The 18,880-nt window shown below is 41.8% G+C and overlaps 1 protein-coding gene across 5 annotated transcripts in view; it reads left to right on the top strand.

Moving 5' to 3' along the window:
- The first annotated feature begins 863 nt into the window (after nt 1-863).
- Nucleotides 864-18,880, top strand: part of LOC115344369 (speckle type BTB/POZ protein) — a 30,750-nt gene continuing 12,733 nt past the window's right edge. The window contains exons 1-4 of one of the 5 annotated variants that reach the window (XM_030021564.2): nt 887-959; nt 4,436-4,507; nt 16,744-16,886; nt 17,242-17,363. In XM_030021564.2, coding sequence (XP_029877424.1) covers nt 16,809-16,886; nt 17,242-17,363 — 200 coding nt within the window. In that variant the 5' untranslated portion in view covers nt 887-959; nt 4,436-4,507; nt 16,744-16,808. Of the gene's footprint in view, nt 960-1,553; nt 1,878-4,435; nt 4,508-16,743; nt 16,887-17,241; nt 17,364-18,880 lie in introns of those variants that run through there. The other 4 variants (XM_030021563.2, XM_030021567.2, XM_030021565.2 and 1 more) reach the window with 4 other exon arrangements.

Here is an 18,880-nt window from a genome sequence, read left to right as displayed (position 1 = left end):
ATCAGGCCTTGAAAACCCCCAATAGAGACTGTGTTGTCTCTCTGGGCAACCTGTCCAAATGCTCATCTATGATCACGATGAAAAACAATCTGATATCCAGTCTAAATCTCTCATTTTTACTTTTGTTTGTCATCCTCCTGCCACGTACCACTGTGAAGTGCCTGGCTCCATTTGCTTGATAACCCCCTTGTGGGTACCAAAAGGTCTATAAGGTCTCCCTTAAGCTTTTGATCTAGACCCCTGAATGACAGACATAAGCATGTTTGCTTTATAATCCTTTTCTCAAAATGTTAAAATAAATGCTGTGCTTTGAGAAAACTTACCAATCATCCTCAAACTTGGCAAGAAATTTTCATTGTGCAAGTGTGGGGAGCCGTTCTTCACAAGCACTGGAGACCCATGTGCTGAAACGGCCCACAACCCAGCCTGAAGTGAGAGAAGGGGGAAGAACTGTTTGTATTTTCACTACGTGACAGTAAGCCCAACCCTCAAAGGAACAAGGAGGAAAGGTGAAACCAGACCACACCACCACAGCAAGAGAAAAAAAAGTACACCCTCTCATCTCCTCTCACACCTCCTCCTGGAGTGGAGATTTAAAATAAAACCCTACACCAACTCCAAGCAGAGCCCTCAACCCTCACCCAACACCAGAAAAAAAGAGTTCTCCAAAGCAGAAAGGGGAGAACGGCGCGCCATGACCCCCGCCAGCCGATTCCTCACAGAGCCGCGAGGAAAGGGCAGCCGACGCGCGCCACCCCACTCGACGCCTTTCCCGCCTTTTCCCCCGCCTCCCTTGCTCCCCGTCCCTCCCCGCGCAGGCGCAGCTCGCCGCTCTCCTCTCCCCCCCCGCTCCGGTGGCGTGTCGCCGAGAGGCGGGTGTTGTGGGGAGCCCGGATGTGTCAGTTTAGGGCGGTATGAGGAGACCGCAAGGGGACAGCAGGCAGCGGTATCCTTCTCAGGTGAGGTGGGAGGGGCCGTGCGGGGAAAAGAAGCAAAAAAAGGAATTGGGCGAGGACTTGGAAACCTCCGCAGGGACGGGGGGGAAGGTAGTGTTGTCGTCGTCGTCCCCCCCCACCACCGCTTGCCTCTGCGAGGTTTATGTGGGGCAGCTCGCCTCTGTTCACTGCGGCAGCCCTGCCGCACGACTGGGAAGTGAGAGACCCGCACGGGCCTGCCCGTCCTCCCCCGTCTGTTTTTAAGTGGCACTGCGACAAGGAATAGCTCTTCGCCAAATAGTGAGCCGTGACACTTGAGGGGACCCCAGGGCACACAGCGCATGCTCCACCGCGCTGCCAGAATGTGAGCCGCCGAGAGGAGAAGCGGGAGGACGGGGCCCCAGCGCGCATGCGCAGCGGAGGGGAGGGGGGGGAAGAGGGCGTGTCCGGAGGGGCCGGCGCATGCGCGGAAGCTGGACTGGCGGCAGAGGGCGCGTGTCCAGGAGGAAGCTGGAGGCGGGCGGTTGGGTCGTGCGCGAGGGTTTATTACGCATGCACGGTGTTCTTGGGGGGGCTGGGGGGGGGGTGGCGGAGGCGTGGTTTGTCTGTTGCGCATGCGCGGCCGGGAGGGGAGCGCTGGGAACAGCCATATCCTGCTTGTTCGTCAACTCGGCGCCTGCGCAGAAGGCTTCTGCGGGGACTTGCGGAATATTGAGCCTCTGCATCTGCTTGGGGGGAATCGGAGGAGGAAGACATGCTGCCAAATAGTGAGCTCCAGCTGCTGGTGTTCTCCTAGGGGGGCTGGCTGCGGAGTGGGGGGCAGAGTCCGGGGGACGAGAACCCCACCCGCCGCACCTGCCTGGGACAGGGCTTCTCGGGCTTCCCCGCCTGCCTCGGAGCAGGGCTTCCTCCGGCGGTAGGAGTCACTCGTAGGGCCAGGAGGTAAGAGCTGTGGGGAAGGGGGGCAGGAGTTGAGAGGAGAGAGGGATCGGTCGCTCGGCTGGGTGGAAGGGTGCGAGCGAGGGAGCAGGGCCTGAGGGGGGGGGGAGAGGTGCGGCGGGGAAAAGTTGGGGGGAGGCCTGGTTAGGGGATTCCTAGAGATCCCCGGGCAGGGATAGAGGTTCAGTGGGGTGCCAGGAACTGGGTAAGGAAACACGAGTGGGAGAAAGGAAATAAGGGCTGGAGTGGAAAAACTGAGATGACTAACAGCATAACCAAGTAAGGGATGACAGGTTGTAGCTTCGCCACTGAGGACTGTGAGGCACATTTCTAAATCGGGAGGGAACTCGGTCTTCGTATGAATTAGACCCCAGGGTGTCTGGGATCAGTACTGGTATTTCTTAGCTGTGTCTCAGGCCTGTAGTGGTGTTTAAAGGAAGTGGTGCATCATCATGCAGTATGGAAAGGCAAAAGAATTCCCTTTCGCAGTTAAATGTGTTGCTAATGCGATTTGATAGCAGAGTGCTAGTGCTTGGTACAGGCATTATCTTGATTAGTGATAGATGATATTATAAAGGTAAAATATTATTCCCGGAGTATTTGTCAAGCTGCCTGTGAAATACAATTGTCTTTTTCTGACAGGAGGTTTTAGACGGGAGAAAAATATAGACTGTAATGTTATTTGTTGTCATTTTTCTGTAACTCAGCACTATTAAATGTGTTTACATTTGTGATTGTAGAGCGTCATTGTGACATAATGAAAAGGAATACTTTTTTGTGATCTCTTTTTTTTTTTTCCTTTGCTTTTAGAGTTCTAAGTGGTTATGTCTGGAGTGGCTTGATGGGAAGCCCTATAAAAGTCTGAAGAATTAGATTATTATTTGTGCTTTATAAAACAGAACTCTTTGGTTATAAAAAACCCTAAATTAGTTAAGTAAAACATATACCTGGCTTGCTTCTTTTTCAGTGACATTTTCTAACCAGATGCCCAGAGTGATTTGGTTTCATTATGTCACTTGCTTCATTGTGACCTGAAGAAAAAAGATTTTTTTTTTTTTTTTCTTAATGGTACTTCTGTCATGGATGGGTATCGAAATCAAGACAACATGATAGCAGAAGTACATTGCAAGCTGTCATCCTGTCACTGTATCAGTAGAGGACAGTAATACAAAACTGTACCTACCATAAGATCATAGAAATTACTAACAAATCTATTACCCCGATTTACTTGAGTATAGTTACCACTATTATAAAACTAATTGTGTTTCCTCCCCAAAACCTCCAGGATTTGCACATAGATACAGATCAGGGAGGGAGTTAAAACGGAAGGGTTTTTGGTTTGACACATGGTCTCAGTAAGCAGTACCATCGCTGATTGCACAGATCATAGTGGAGTGCTTAAAAAATACTATTTCTTGTGTAATTGGTCTTACAATTACCTGATGTTTTAACATGGAGAAGGTACCAGTACTGGCAATAGTATTAAGTTGATTAGACTTGATAAATGTTAAAAACAATTCCATTCACCAGAGTCTCCTGTCAGTTAGTTTCCACTGAACCAGCTTGACCAGTGGGGGGGGGGAGGTTTAGGGTTAATCTCTGAACTGCAGCTGAGCCTCTAGATGGACCTAGTGTTAGGTATGTACCGTGAACTGAGTTCGTTGCCCTGTGTGATTTTTCTAGATACCAATCCAGTTTACAATAAGAGGGACTTACCAGCTTTATTCTTGGCACACCCTTCTGTTCAGCATTTCACTCATGGGGCTTGCCATTCCACTGCCTGGCTCACTGTGGACCTGTAAACTTGAAATCATCTGCTTCATTTCTTCCTGGACATTATTTCTGCAAAATTGGGCATAAAGCTGGGAAAGGTATCTATTTCTTGTACGAACAGGAGCTATTGCTATGTTACGGATTGCATTCATAGTTCCACACTTGGAAATACCCACTGTAATTTTGTAAAATTCCTTCTCTCCTCCCAGCTTTGGCTCAATTTTCTGCACGATTGGAGTATTATGTAAGATCTTGCTGTATTCCTCCAACCTCTGACTGCTGGTGTTTCCTACTCAGCACAGAAAGGAAATACAACAAAAATGTTTTTTAAAAACAAAACAAAACAAACCCCAAATAAAAACCCTTTGAGAGTGTTGCTTCTTGATTCTCAGTCGATAAGCTGCTACTGCATTCTGTCTTGTACTTTGTACTTGAGAGACCTCTTAAATAAAGCATGCGTCCCAAGTTCTAGAAACACATGACTGTACAGGAAACTAGCCTGAGATTGAAGTATTTGTACCCTTGAGGAGGCAAAGAAGTTGTTGTTTTTCAGAAACCATATCTGTAAATATATTAGAACTTCTTTTCTTAGTTTCATGTTGTTAAGTGTCCCTTTAATGAAATCTGCAGCAGTGTTTTGGAAGGAAGGAGTTGAGTGATTCTGGAATTCTCTTCCTTTTTGCTGATGTGCATAGCTGAGAATTCAAGAAAATACGTAGCACACATGAAAAGTAATTTGTGGGTTTTTTTGTTTTTTGTTTTTGTTTTTTTCCTCTCCACATTTTTAGGACCGAAAAGATGCAGAACCACTGACTGTGTAGCAAATGCCTGGAAAAGACTTGGGAGTTCATTTTTATACTGTGAGTAAATTCTTTGGCTACAGGCAGGAGTTGCACTGTTGCATTCTGTGAGAGGTAGCTGGCTTTACAACTCTGTGGATTTTTAGACATCCATAGAGTTTTATAAAGTCAGGACCATGGGAGGGATTAAACACTCCAACATTAAATTCATAACTGGAAGATACTGTTTTGGCCATTGATAGAATAGAAGCCAGTAGGATACTGGTGACTTTAGATACACTGACTAGAGAAAATAGTATTAAAATTTTCATATTGAGATCTCAGTTCAGCTTTTCTTAGCATGTGTTGTAGGTCTTACTCAATAGCTTATATTGTATGACTGTGGACTTTAAAAATGGCTTTAGGTAGAAATATAGTGTGTATGTTGTGCATTTTAAATTGGCTCTGATGTAATACTTGGGCTGTGAATCATATACAGTAATGTTAATGCTTTTAAAAAAATTGATCCAACTTCTGGTAGCAGAAATAATTTTCCAGCAAAAAAGGATGCCCTTGTGCACACTTTTAAGAGACTGGCATACAGAAAAAGTCAGAATATTCATTTGAAAATATGCTAATTTCTGTGCATTTTAAATATTTAGGAATCTCATAAGTTCAGTAATATTGTTTCTGAAAATATACTGGAAGGTTTAGAACTCTAAACACTTAAATTTATTACATATTCAGAAACAATTTCCTGTCACATTGTGTGTAAACTTACAGGGTATAGTTGCACACTAGGATGCTTAAATTGCTGACTGATAGTTTAAGGTACTCTGAATCACTGATTTTTCTTTGGAGTTAACATGCCGCCCTTCGAGTTAATAGAGGTACAGTTGGAACAATTTCATACATGTCACTGGCATGTCTGACGTCACATCTATGTAGTATCAGTCTGAAAAGGCTTGTGATGTTCTAAAAATGGAAACTGTATCTTTTGATGTCAAACAGAACTTAAAGAATTACACTTTTTTAATTATGGATATGCAGGAATCGTACTTGTAGAGGTTCACAAAATGATTTGTGGGACTTAAACAGCAATGTGTAGTTGTTCAGGGTTTTTTTCCTCCTTCCATGAAGTCTAAGTCCTCGTATTTACTGATAAACAGCAATCTCCAAAATGAGTATAACGTGAATATCTCTGAGCTGTGACAAGAACTGATACTTAAGCCAGATTGCATGGGAGAGTAGATGGTCTAGAAAAACTTCCTGATCTTAGAGCCAAACAAGATGTAGAAGTTTGCTTACGGTACTTGATCAGATGAAGAAGTAACTTAAGAATGTGTGTATTTTTTTAAAGTGTGGCTTTAGTTACTGTTCTGCCCACATTCTTTGCTCATTGCTGCAGAAATTTGTTCAACAAATCATAAATCAGATCATAATTGTATATAGCAACTTTAACAGCAGTGGTTTACTAGTGGGAGACTTCCCAAGATTATTATTTCTTCAGCTTAGATTTTAAAGCTAGTGAGGCCTCACTTACCTTCTCTTAAAAAGAAATCCTTTTTATTTTTTATTTAAAATAGTGGATTTGCCTTTGTGTCTGAAAGAAAAGCTCAGATGACAGCCCTAGTTTTAGAGACATGCTGATAGCAGTGAGACTGGAGAGCAGGTGGAGACAAATACACTAAGTCGTCTGGAGCTGCTGTATAGCAATGCAGAGAAGCTGCCTGGCTGCCTCCCAAGTGTTGCTGCATAAAGAGGCTAGAACAGACGCTGACTGCATCAATGGAAAAGTTTTCAGTTAACGTGGCTAGAATCATGCCTACAGATTAACTGTGTTGACTGTTAAAGAATGTTGTCCTATCTGTCCCCCGCCCCAAATCCATTATCCATTATCTTATGGTGAAGGCATCATACAGTACCTTCCTCAGATGCATAGAAGGCAGGCTATTGTAGACTGGGTATCCGGACCTTATAGATCTGCCTTTGCAATTTCAAAATCATATTAAATAACACCACTATATTGATGCCTTCATTTCCTCAGCTGCTTTTTTGTAGAAGTGTGCAACCTCAACAAGTTGTGCTTAAAAACCACAGGTATCAGTTTGATTAGTTTCTTAGAAGCACTTGTGGGCAGTAAATGAAATTCAGAGAACAGTCTTTTACTACTGCATTTGAGACAGATGATATTTCTTAAGATTTACTGTTAGCTTGTGATTTCGTTATACTTGTTCCCAGAGAAGAACAGTGTCTCGGTGTCGGTGTTTGAATCCAGAAGTTTTGAAAATTGCTGTCACATGTTGTGGTCTGCCTTACAGATCTCTGCTTTCTAGCAAGTAAGACTACAGTGAAATGACTGTTGTTTAAATTTTATATAATATAATTTTAATCAGGGAGCGCAAGCACAAGCAGTATAGTATATTATAGTCAGCTGTATCCTCCTGGAAATGTTCTGCAACATCCGTGTTTAGGTTGGTGCCAACCTTACCAAACCTGCAAGTGTGATAAAAGTTCTAGTGTTACTTGGTAGTAAAGATCTATAACGTATGTGATTAAGTTGGTTCTTGGCTAGTGGCTAGTTGATATTTCTCTTTAGATAATACTGTCCAGTAGCTTATTGAGTTTTACTGTTGATGGGGAAAATAGTAGGAAGGCTTTTTAAAGTGTTCTTGGAAGAACAGAAGAGCGTAACAGGAAGAAATCAAAAGCAACAAGAACTGGTTTCTTTGAGGCTGGACACAGCTCATGGAGATGGCTTGTTGGTGTAAAAAGGGAAATAAATGCAGGTATCCTCTGGGAATTTGTTTTCATGTAGTTTTACCTTTCCCTCTGTTTTTTAAGGATTCAATAAATGGCTTATGCCAACAACAGCTTAGAGTGTGTAATTAAAATTAAAAGTCAGCAAATCAGTTCCCTGTGTCCAACATACTTCCTTGGAGATTTTTTTCACTTATAATACAAGTTACGACATTAGTGCCAAAAGCAGTGAAAAGAACGCACCTTGCTACCCTGCTACCGAAGTGTCACTAATATAAACAGACATATAATAATGCCTCTGGCCCAGTCTTTTTTCCTGTTGACTAAAAACGTATTAAATATAGAATGTCTAAGCTACCAAAATTTTTCTTTGCTCTTTGTCTTATTAATTTGATAATCTTGGTCTTGAATGGTAAGGATATTCAAATGTGGGTGTAGGTGAATGCCATAATTGTTATTTTCAAAGTGTGATTTATGGCAAGATGTGATTTGTTTGATGTTCATCTGAGTAAGATTATTAAAACTATGCTAGCAAAACCGTCATGCCTTATTGAAGTTGGTGTAATATGTTTTATAGAAAACACATCTGCTGGTTTTTGAGGAAAGTAGAGATGGGTTGGAAGTGGAAGTTCATTGTAATTTGATTCCCATCTCCTTCCTCTCCTTATTCCTTCTAATGTTGATGTCTGATAAGGTCAGAGAAAAGACTGAACACAGTAACTTTGAAAATTAAGGACTCTTCTTGCCTATAAAAACAGAAGTGTTGGAGAAGCATCACCTGATAGCATAGGTTGCAAACAGGAGTCTCTTTGAGTGTTTGTAATTGCTATTTATTATCTGTTAGAAATAGGTCCCAGAGTGAGCTTTCTGTTGGAATGAGGCAAGCGGTTGATTTCTTTTCATGCTTTTCCAAAAACCTGGGTTTGTATGCCGATTCTAAGAGTGCTTTTATTTGGCAATCATATGATCTTTACATTTAGCAGGTTAAAATAATTCTCATAACCATTTTGAAGTCATGCAGCAATTGCAAGTAGGTGAAACAATCCAGTAGTTTGATGTCTAGTTTTGGCCATGCATTGTAATGTCTAAACTGATTATTTGAAAGCTTAATTTCCAGAATAATAATGGCAGAAACTGTATTGCAGCTCAAGTTGGTTTTGATAAGCTCTTAGAAATATTAATGCAAGATGGCAACTGGAAGATGTTATGTGAGGACTACCAGATGTTTGTATTACTGGAAAGTTGATATAAATAAAAGGCTCCAGAGGGGATTATAGTCTTGGCGGCTTGCTAGAGGTCAGATCTGCAATCCCATTTGAGTGCTTTAGCAGTGTTTGGTACCAGGTCTCACCACATCAGATGGAAAAATGCACTCCTGCTTAATTTTCAGGTTTTGCTTCTTCTCTGATTAGACATCATACCACTTAGGCATTTTCTTCCAGTTATTTTCAACTCCTCAGGAATCTGTTGGGATTTTAGAGGTGTGAGGTATTTCTAGCAGTGTGTTGCTCTTACAAGAGCAGAACAATCTACAGAGGAGAGAAAAACCCCCGCTGCTGCCAGCCTGCTTTCAGAGTCAGAGGCTTCCCCAGGATATTAGGAGGTTTTCTGGGAAAGAGTAGTTTTCATGGCTTTATCTTTTAATTTGGAAGATGATTTACATGCCATGAAAGTGCAAATGTTTCACTTTAAAAAAAAAAAATTGCTAAAATGGCAACTGAGTTACTTGACAAGTGACAGGTAACAATTTACCCTACACCCTAGAAACTGAAGCTGTAAAATACTTTTATGATTTGCCTGTGAGGGAGGGAGACTCTACAATAAAAGAGTTCACGGGCAATAACAAAATCCTTCTTTTAAAAAATAAGATCAGGTTTCTTATTGAAGACAGAAGTCTGCTCAGGCTGATTGTTTCTGTAAAACCTAAGCTGGTGTGTTTGAGTAACATTTTTCCTTAGGAGAGGAGAGAAATGAGCAGGAATGGATTGGCAGGAGGGAAAAGAGGTGAAAAGGGGAATTTGGAGAAAAAGAAGTAAGAGATTTATTTCTTTTTAACATGCTTATGATCTGAATTAAAAAATTATGAGGAAGATTAACTTCTGAGGAAAGACAGTTTTGAAGATTTAAGCTTTAAGCATCTCGGGATGTACCTCAAGAGAATTAAAGATGGAAGTAGAAAGAGTTAAAGAAGAGGCAAACATCTGGTGAAAATAGGAGTGGTGACTTAAAGGCAACAGTAACTCTAAAATAAAAAAAAGTTTTGTTTGCTTTTAAGAATTTGATTGCTTTCTATATTTACTGGTGTGGATGTAATTCTAATATACTCTGGGTAATTTATAGTTAGGGTTGGATGTGATTAAAGGGGATACAGTTTTCTGCATCTGTTCAAACACCGGCTTGAAGCAGTCTTAGAAGAATGTTGAAAATAGGACTTAACTTAATGACTGAAGAGCAGAAATTTTCAGTGGAGGATTTGTTTATAAAAGCAGAAGGTTATTTAGAGAACTCTCGGCTGCTTCTTACCACCAACTTCCTCTCTCTTTCATTGGTTTAGTTTTAGCTGTTTGCTGTTTTATCTGGTGATATTTGGGGAGGAGGGGGAAGGGCTGGTAGATGGTCTACAGCTAAAGAATGATGGTGTTTCTTTTCGTACGAAATATATGTAAAACTTCTAATTCTCCTTACAGTGCTGATGTTTCACTGACAATTGTCCCATCCTTTAATAGTTTCTTACAAGTTTGTTGGGTTTTTTTTTCCCCAGTTTTATAACCGGAGCATTGGTTTAAGGGAAAAAAATTTAAAAACATTCCAAGAATGGAAAAGAAACAGTTTCGGAATATTTCTCAAAGTGGAATTTTGGTTACTGAATTCTAGTGGGCTGCCAATATTCAGTGCATTTTGAGATAACTCTATCCGTCTATCTTATTAACTGTGTTGAAGATTATTTTTCTAGGTAACTCCTCCACTTTTCCATGATCTTTCATCTCAGAAAAAAAAAAAAAGGAAAAAAAGTAATTCTGGATGTTCCAACTTGATAATGAGTTTTCTAAAATAAACTGAATTAAGGTGTATGTGTCACCTTAATTAAAAGCTTTTTATGCAGTGTCCAGAGGGCCCTGTAGTGACCTCGTGAATTTGGCCTTCTCTAATGTACTTGGCAACTTTGGGGTATAATAAAAAGAAGGTACCCATCCAAGTTCCTGAATGCCACTGATGGTATAATGAGGACAACTTACAAACTGAATCAGGACTGATATATGGTGCCTTGGAATCAAGAGAAAAGCACAGGCACTCCCAACTGTTGAGAGATCTCATTTGCACTGTATTTTAAGGAAACCAGGTTATGTTTATTGTCTCTGTCTCCCAAATGAGAAGTTGTAGTTCCTGTGGCCTGGTATGCATGTTCCACTGGATGCCAGTTCATTCCTTTTATCTCTCTGCTATGATTGTGTTGATTTTCCAGTCTGTTCTCTTATGACTGAAGATTGTAAATGAAACTCCATGTGTCATTTTGAGCTCAGCAGTTTTTGTGGCACTCAACAGGGTACAGGTTAAGTAAGATCTTTTTTTGGATTTAAGAGCACAGAAGGTAGAGAAGGTGTAATGCACACACACCTGGTTTTTGTAAAGTGTTCAAGCTTAATCCACCAGCCACTTTTTTTGGCATAAATTATTCTTCCCTCTAATTCAGGTACAGTTAAGTCTGTATATATCCCCTTTATGTTGCTCCTTCATAGTTTTTCTCCAGGCAGTGATTGGCTTATTTTGTAGAACTGTTCACATTTCTTTGTTCCAGAAAGATAAGCCTCTTGCTCTCTTGCTTTTGTAAAGCAGGCTTCCTGTCAAGACGTAGCTCTTTGGTATTGGTCACTTTCATCTTTAATAAGTGTTGATTTCTAATCTTAAGTCTATTTCTATTGGTACAGATTGTTTGCTACCTTGGTGCAGTCTCTTCGACACCACCATGTTAATAATTAGGCAACTTTGTGTAACCTCTGGAATTCACTGTGCCTGACTTTCAACCTGCATTTGTAGCTAGACAAGATTTCCTGCCACACAGGAGACATTTCAGTCAGTATGGCTTGGCAGTCGTTAGCACAGGGTCTGTGAATGCTTTGCCATCATTGCTTTCTTCTGTGGTATGCCAAGTAGGAAGAGTGGTATGACACCCTGTTTAGTGTATACATTAAAATCTGAAAACTTAATTCTTTTATTCATTCACTAGTTAGATAGCATTGAATCCCACTCTGCTCTTTCAGTTAACTTGCCCTTTTTTTTCCCCCCTTTTCTTCTTTTTCTTTCTTTATGGCAGTGAATTCAGACCTTCCGTTGTCCTTTCCAAGGCTTTGAAGAATGCAGGAAGATAATGGTCTTTTCCTGTGCTTCCGCATCTCATCGCCTTGTTTTATTGCTCCAATTATCTTTGTTCTGCTCCTTTTCTATGCGCTTTCTGCTGTTCTTGGATAGTCTTTGATACGTTGCTGGTCCAAGAAGCAACCACCCCAGTCTTTGAAACACTTAATTAAAAATATTCTTTTTTTACAGACTTCTGTAAGTTATCTTCTGCTGAATAAAACTTCCTGAAAACGAATAGACTTGGAAATTTCTGGTGTAAACTACTGCTTTCTTAAAAGGTAGTTGGTTTATCTTGATAAGTAGAAAATGACAGGCTGTTTAGCAAAAGTCTAGTAATTTTGAGGCCTCTTCTAGAATTGTTGAGTTGATATTCCCCACTTCTGTCAAGTCAAGTCTCTGCTACTCACAGAATAGTTTTGACTGCTGATTCCTACAGTAGATTAAGTTTTGAGCTGAGATGTCTTGGTACAGCTGCTAAGTCAGGAGGTAATTATGAGGACAAGGTGGCAAGGGAACATTTTCCTGTACTTCAAAAAGGTCTGATCTGGCTGCGGTTCTTAGATAAAATGTCTTCATCTGGAAGTTGTTGTGAATGAGGTGAGAATTATTCTTTTTCTTAACTGTTATCTTAACTATGTCCAGAGACAAGTGCTGTTTGTTATTTATATCCAAGGGAGTAAGAGACTTGCAGACTGTATGTGGGCTTGCAGGGGTCCAGAAGATAATATTTTGTATTTTGTTTCCTGTGACTTGATAGTTATGCCTGTACCCTCAAGTTTGTCCCTGCCTCCCCTGGCCAGAAAGAATTTTGATATCCAAACTATTTACAAAATGTTTTCCTAAAACCTCTGCCTGCAGCACTTTTTAATTCACTCCTACCTAGTTCAGAGGTGCCAGCACTGTTAGTGAAGAAGTGTGAACTGGTGAAGTATTAAGTGTTCATTAGCAGATAAACACCGGGCTGCCCTGCTGATTTCAGAAACTTAACTTTACCTTAGGTCAGCTGTGGTTCTTTTTAAAATGCATTTAATACTGGTCCATGCCAGAAGAGCGATTCAGCGTTTGAAGGTGGAACAGCACATGGCGATTTCTAAGGCACACTTCTAAGGATATACTTCAGTGACCTTTTATGTGCTTCCCCTGTTCGTCTGCATGCTAAGCAAGGCAAGTGGCAAGTTTTTCCTTACTGCTAATTTTTGCAAAAGGCAGTGATGGGTATTACCTGTTTATTCCCATTATGACTTGCTGCAGCAGTAGAAGTGCCAGTGATGTCATTTGATGACAAGTATTTGATGGTTGATTGCTGTATTGACCTAGGAGTATGTTGGAGTTTAACTGTATTTTTAACTGTATTTAACTGCCTCACAAAGCATCTGTAGAAAGCTTTGACATACCAGACTGAAAGTATTTTCCAAATAATAGAAAATCTTTAAAATCTAGAACCTTTGTCCCCTTTGGGCCATTTTAAAAGCGTAACGAGCGACACACTGGCATGCAGCAATTCTATTAGCACATTGTCATAACTTTTATTACCACCTGCCTATCCAAGCCATCTGGGGGAAAGGATATAAGATGTAAAAGTGACAGTTACTCAGAGGATATTAAATAGTCCTGTGTATCTCAAGCTCATACATTTGTGTTGCCTTTAGACTACAGAAGCTTTCTAAAACTTCTTTGCGTATGTAAGATGGAGGTAATATTTAGGTACATCTTAAAATCCTGTTGAAATACAGAAAGTAGCTGTTAAAGTTTCAATTTTTGCATCACATTATTATCTATTTCCTTCCCCAATTATATGATTGATGGCTGCAGCCTTCTGGAGTTTGCTTCTTGGAGACCAGTGAAAGGTACAGGAATTTAGGATTAACTTCTGCCCTTCGTCCAGGAAACTCTTCAACTTCTCAGCCTGTTCCAACAGGCTTGATGAATGTGCCACTGTAACATAAAAAGTTGTTGTTGTCTCCTCTTTCCCTCCTCATTAATCCCTTGTTTTCATGCCATAAAGGGAGGTGTTACCACTAAATTTACCAATTTGTCTTCAAGAAGGACCCACTGGAGTCTTTCAACTGCTTAATTACCTTTAGTGTTAAACCACTTCTCTACTGTATGTGTGGAGATACTGAATTGCTTCAGTTTACCTGGAAGTAGAAGTCGTCTTACAGAAAACTGCTTATTGTTGATAAATACTTCATGTGGAAATTGGTTCCTTATCCAAAATGTTCTGGATCTGTTCCTTGTAATTATTCTGAAGCCAGACAAGGAGAACACCATTGTGGCCTCACAGAGTCACCAGGAAGATGCTGATCGGACACTGCTGCTGACTCTCTGGCCATTCCTCACATGGAGCTTCAGGGTGTCTCATGGTGATGGGCTGTGCCCAAAATCCCTGTTTAGGAGGAAGAATGAGTAGGTTGTTGTGGCTTGAGGTTTAATTCACACCTCCGATTTGACCAGGTGTATGGGGAGATATATGGAGGGCCATAGTGTCGCTGTTTCAGAGAATTCAAGTTATTTTAATTAAGTTATTTTTACGTCTTTTCTTCATCCCTCTAATGCTTCTTAAATAAAAGTTGCATTATTTCTCACTCTGCATAAGGAAGTATTTTAAAAAAGACCGGAATACTTCTGTGTTGCAAGTAGTTTGAGTAAAAAGGCATTAGTTAAAAACTAAAATCACTGAAACTAACTACAGGTTTAACAACAACCACCAAAAAAATCTAATTTCATGTCCCACACGTGTGTTTTATTTATTCGTTGTGCTTTCTTCCAGTAAAACCTTTTCATTAGGCTTAGCATCTTGTTGCTCAGTGTGCAGACAGGTTGCTGTCTGTGAGGACATGAGCTTAAGAAACTTCATCCTTTCCCTGGCTGCTTATTCTCCTCTCACAAGTTTGTGTCCCAGTTGTTTGTGCCTGTGCTATAAAACAGATCACTAGAATAATTTAAATTAAAAATAGCTGTGAATAGAACAATGTAAAAGCCTGGGTGGAGTTGAGCAGTGCTTCTGTGAACCCCAAGGGGAAGGAGAAAGCTTGGGTCTCTCCTGCCCATAGACTAAAACCAGCAAAAAGGCGTCATTCCCTCAGCCATGGAGAGGAGGAGGTGTTTCTTGCTGCTTGTGCTGGAATTTCAGGTTTTATCCCCCAAAGACGGGTGACTGGAGACAGTGAAGCAATGATGTCCTCGGTAGCAAGACTGAATGTTGCCCATGGAAGGGCAGTTAGCTAAGTATTCAACAGTAGTGTCTGTTAATTGTGGCTTAGTGTGAATGACGTGAGTCGTATAATTTCATTTCTTTGGAGGAATTACGGTAATTTTAAGTTTTAATCTAATAAAACCTGCAGCAAGTACCTAAAGTGCATATTGATGTCCCTTTCTTTTTAAAATGTTGATTTTAAAAACAAAATTTAAAACCTTTTTTTTTTCCTCATTCCACGTGCACAGCACAAACTGCAGATGCAAGAAGTTTGTAAGACCGTTTGATCTGAGAGCATGCGGTTTTGCATTAGGGCTAGTTGTCTGCAGTTCAGATCTTACAGAGTCAGCTGTAGCTGTATTTCCCGGAGCAAAGCTCAGGAGCAAAAATTTCCATTGAGTTAAGTGTGCATCTCTACAGGGTGAAATACTTATTTCTTAGCTCCCAATAGCCAGTATCTCTTTTTCAGTGTTTACATGGGCTCACTTGTGCTTTTTTAAAGGAAATTAAACCTGAAAAGACCCCACTTGTTTTACAGTTAAATAATGCCTGTGTACCAGTATTTCAAGGTACTTTCTGAAGGTGCATAGAATTTAAAACCCAAGTACAAAGCCGTAAACTGGAGTGGAGGCTGATGTGAGCCTTGCTTGAGAGAGGTCTGGTCTGCAGCTGGACCCTGCACTCAAATCCAGACCTGCCCTGCAACTGTGCTTAAAGACTCCAAATTATGTTGATAGCAGTTTGTGGGGAATTATGTGCATATATGTTGATGTGCTTTTTGTGAACGTTCTCCTGTTTTGAGATGTGGGATTTTTAGGTATATATTCTCTATGCTTTCCACCATTTCCTTTTCAACAACTAATGACTTGGCCTTCTTCAAGAGTGTGAGTCTGTGCTTTACCCTTTCTCCCCCAACAACCCTCAGTATCAGCCTTTGTATTTAAAGCAATTCATATCGCAAGATAACAATTCTATGTCTTTTACTCTTTTTTTTTAATCCTTTCGAGTTCAAAACTAACAGCAATGGAGTTCTTGTGGTTCACTGGCTGTCCTGTGCAGTAAGAGGAAGGCAGATAAGTACCACAGAAAGTGTTTAGCAGAAGGCTAAACTGTAAGGCATGTGATGCTATTATATCTGCCAAAGTTATGAATCCTAGTTTCCAAGCTCATCTTTGAAAGTTATTTTGTGTATCTGCCTTAGGGATCAGGACTCTGAAGTCAGAGATGGGTTGATTATTCTATTTTGTTTTAAAACCTCCCCTCTGGTAACTGGGTGCCTGTTTTATCAGTTGTGCCTGTGTATTCATTCAGGTGTGTTGCATTGGTTTTAATCGCATATGTTCTCTGCAGATCACAGTTTGACTTGGCACTTGGGAACTTCACTAGCATATAAAGGCAATGAGAATTTCCTTTTGGCCAAAGGGATTCGGTTTGAAGGAGAAGTCATTACCAACACCTTCTCTAATAGTAAGGCTTCAGGAGAAGGTTTAAGCTATAGGAAGTTATTCTGTTGATGTTACTGGAGACACTCTGAACCTAGGGTTTTGTTTTGCTGCTGAGTTCGGGTTGCATGTTGCTACCTGTAGCTTTTTCAGATTAAGAACTTCATTTGTCAAATCTATCTCTGATAGTCTGAGACTCTCAAAATGAAAATAGGGAGTAAGTAGTGAGTTGAAATGGTAGCCTCAGGGTGAAGTAGTAAATCCCATGTCAAGTGGGGGGCTTCCTATTTGAGTCTTGGACTCCTTAAAGGAAATTATATGCTAGGCTTATTCCTATAAGGAGCTGCATATTGAAAGAATGAGTGGAGGTGGTATATCCCCTCTTCAGAAAACATATGGTAACACTTTAAAATGTTGAAATGTAACGTATTTTGAAGGTGCTAGGGGGGAGGGAGAAAGCATGATGGCTTTAAATTGTGTCCCATGAGATTTAACAGGACTCCTGAAATTTTTTTTTCTTTGTTCTTAGTTTGGGGTTTTTTTCTCTTTTTGGGGATGGACAGGGTGAAGATCAATTATAAATTTCTTCTGCTGAGTTGTGAAATTCTGTTTAATATTCAAACTGGCGATGTCAAGGGTGCCGAGTCCTCCTCCTCCGGCAGAAATGTCGAGTGGACCTGTAGCAGAGAGCTGGTGCTACACTCAGGTAAGTCCACACTGTGCTGAGATACTCTTGACATAACGCGATGAGAACCTGCGGTAAGAAGTTTAATCAAAACAAGTTTAGAGTCTGGATTTTCAGGTGATGTCTTGCTTGCTAACAGCGAGCATTCACCAAGGCAATAATAGAATGTTGTGCTTGGCCCTTGGCGGAAGTTTGGAGGAGGCAGTTGGAGAGGTCCAGCTGCCACTGCCAGCCGTTTCCAGACTCTTGTCTTGTGCTTGGGGGTCATTTGTCATGCAAGTGACTCAGTAAAACTTCCAGGTGTTCAGTTTTTGCCTTTAAGATGGAGGAGGTGAATGAGCATGACCCTAAACTGCCTATTATCCTCTCTCTTAAGATCAAGGTGGTGAAGTTTTCCTACATGTGGACCATAAACAACTTTAGCTTCTGCCGAGAAGAAATGGGTGAGGTCATCAAAAGCTCAACCTTTTCATCTGGAGCCAATGATAAACTCAAATGGTAAGAAATAGAGCAGAGAGGTTCACCCTGTTTGTACAACTGTGTGAAAGAATTTGGGCTGTGAGGTGGGTTGACCCTGGCTGGATGCCAGGTGCCCACCAAAGCCGCTCTATCACTCCTCTCCTCAGCTGGACAGGGGAGAGAAAATATAACAAAAGGCTTATGGGTTGAGATAAGGACAGGGAGAGATCACTTGCCAATTACCATCCTGGGCAAAACAGACTCGACTTGGGGAAAATTAAATTTATTACCAATCAAATTAGAGTAGGGTAATGAGAAATAAAACCAAATCTTAAAACACCTTCCCCCCACCCCTCCCTTCTTCCCAGGCACAGCTTCACTCCCAAATTCTCTACGTCCTCTGCAGCGGCACAGGCGGATGGGGAATGGGGGTTGGGGTCAGTTCATCACACGTTGCCTCTGCCGCTCCTTACTCCTCAGAAGGAGGACTCCTCGCTCTTCCCCTGCTCCAGTGTGGGGTCCCTCCTATGGGAGACAGTCCTCCACGAACTTCTCTGATGTGAGTCCTTCCCATGGTCTGCAGTTCTTCATGAACTGCTCCATGGGTCCCTTCCACAGGCTGCAGTCCTTCATGCACAGACTGCTCCAGCGTGGGTCCCCCACGGGGTCACAAGTCCTGCCAGCAGACCTGCTCCAGCGTAGGCTCCTCTCTCCAGGGATCCGCAGGTCCTGCCAGGAGCCTGCTCCAGCATGGGCTTCCCACAGGGTCACAGCCTCCTTCGGGCTTCCACCTGCTCCAACGTGGGGCCCTCCAGGGGCTGCAGGTGGATATCTTCTCCACTGTAGACCTCCATGGGGGGACAGCCTGCCTCACCGTGGTCTTCACCACAGGCTGCAGGGGAATCTCTGCTCTGGTGCCTGGAGCACCTCCTCCTGCTCCTTCTTCACTGACCTTGGTGTTTGCAGAGTTGATTTTCTCACCTGTTCTCACTCCTCTCTCTGGCTGCAGTTTCTGTTCTGCAGCAACTTTTTTCCCCTGTAATATGTTATCACAGAGGTGCTTCCACCATCACTGATGGGCTCGGCCTTGGCCAGCAGCAGGTCCATCTTGGAGCCGGCTGGCATTGGCTCCGTCGGACATAGGGGAAGCTTCTAGCAGCTTCTCACAGAAGCCACCCCTGTAGCCCCTGCCGCTACCAAAACCTTGCCGTGCAAACCCAATACATTCTACTCCTCGCCTCTGTGCATCACATATTTAAGAATTATCATTAAAATCCACATTGTTCACACAGTCTTCACAAAATTCACTTGTATCGACAAAGAAGAATTCTCCACACCAATATCAAAACAACATTGTCACAACACCAACAAAAAGCAGACAGTTTACATGCAATCCACCCCTTGTCCCTTCACCACAATTACAACATCATAAATTCCCCACAGTCATTCCGCTCTTCACTCTCTAGCTGTGTTCAGTCCATGTTTTGCCTGTTACCTCTCCCAATGACTATCCTTATCTCAAATTCCTCATGCCCCACATTGGGCGCCAAAACCAA

The sequence above is a fragment of the Aquila chrysaetos genome, chromosome 8 (genome assembly GCF_900496995.4).
Source record: "Aquila chrysaetos chrysaetos chromosome 8, bAquChr1.4, whole genome shotgun sequence".
NCBI classification, from domain to species: domain Eukaryota; kingdom Metazoa; phylum Chordata; class Aves; order Accipitriformes; family Accipitridae; genus Aquila; species Aquila chrysaetos.
This window is presented reverse-complemented; position numbering and strand designations above follow the sequence as displayed.